Source organism: Eimeria mitis, genomic scaffold (assembly GCF_000499745.2).
Source record: "Eimeria mitis Houghton genomic scaffold, Emh_scaff1318, whole genome shotgun sequence".
NCBI classification, from domain to species: domain Eukaryota; phylum Apicomplexa; class Conoidasida; order Eucoccidiorida; family Eimeriidae; genus Eimeria; species Eimeria mitis.
The window spans coordinates 10,259-10,759 of NW_013568745.1; the positions used below are offsets into that span (position 1 = coordinate 10,259).

The following is a 501-nucleotide window of genomic DNA, read 5'->3' on the forward strand; positions in this document are numbered from 1 at the left end:
CATCATATGGCGCAGCCAAGCCCCAGGCATAGCATGGGGGCCCCCAGGGGTTCTTCTTCTCCCTTTAATAGGGGGGGCCCCCACGTTGCTGTGCCCCCCCCTGGTGAAGGGCTGCTGCTGGACCCTCAGCAGCAGCAGCAGCAGCAGCAGCAGCAGCAGCAGCAGCGGCAGCAGCACCACCAACACCATCAGCAGCAACACCATCACTATCATACTAACCATAACAACAGCTCTCGTCGCTCTGGCCGTGCATGCATCCCCTCTGTACGTGGTGGTGGGTGCTTGGGTGTTGGTGGTAGTATAAACATAAACACAAACCCTGGTGGTGGTGGTGTTGGTGGTGGTGTTAGTAGTAATGGTGGGGTTGTAACACCTTCTCCTGGTGGTGGGGTTGTTGTTTCTTCTGGCGTTTCTGCTGCTGCAGCCCCTCCCCCTCCCACTCCCACTCCCACCCCCACCCCCACCCCCACCCCCACCCCCACAGCAGCAGCAGCAGCAGCA

At 60.3% G+C, this 501-nt stretch overlaps 1 protein-coding gene across 1 annotated transcript in view; it reads left to right on the plus strand.

Annotated features, from left to right (window-relative positions):
- EMH_0034550 (uncharacterized protein) overlaps positions 1–501 on the plus strand; it is a gene marked incomplete at both ends in the record, with an annotated part of 2,184 nt that overhangs the window by 1,635 nt on the left and 48 nt on the right. Inside the window, one exon of the mRNA XM_013494879.1 lies at positions 1–500. Coding sequence (XP_013350333.1) covers positions 1–500 — 500 coding nt within the window. The remainder of the gene's footprint in view (position 501) is intronic.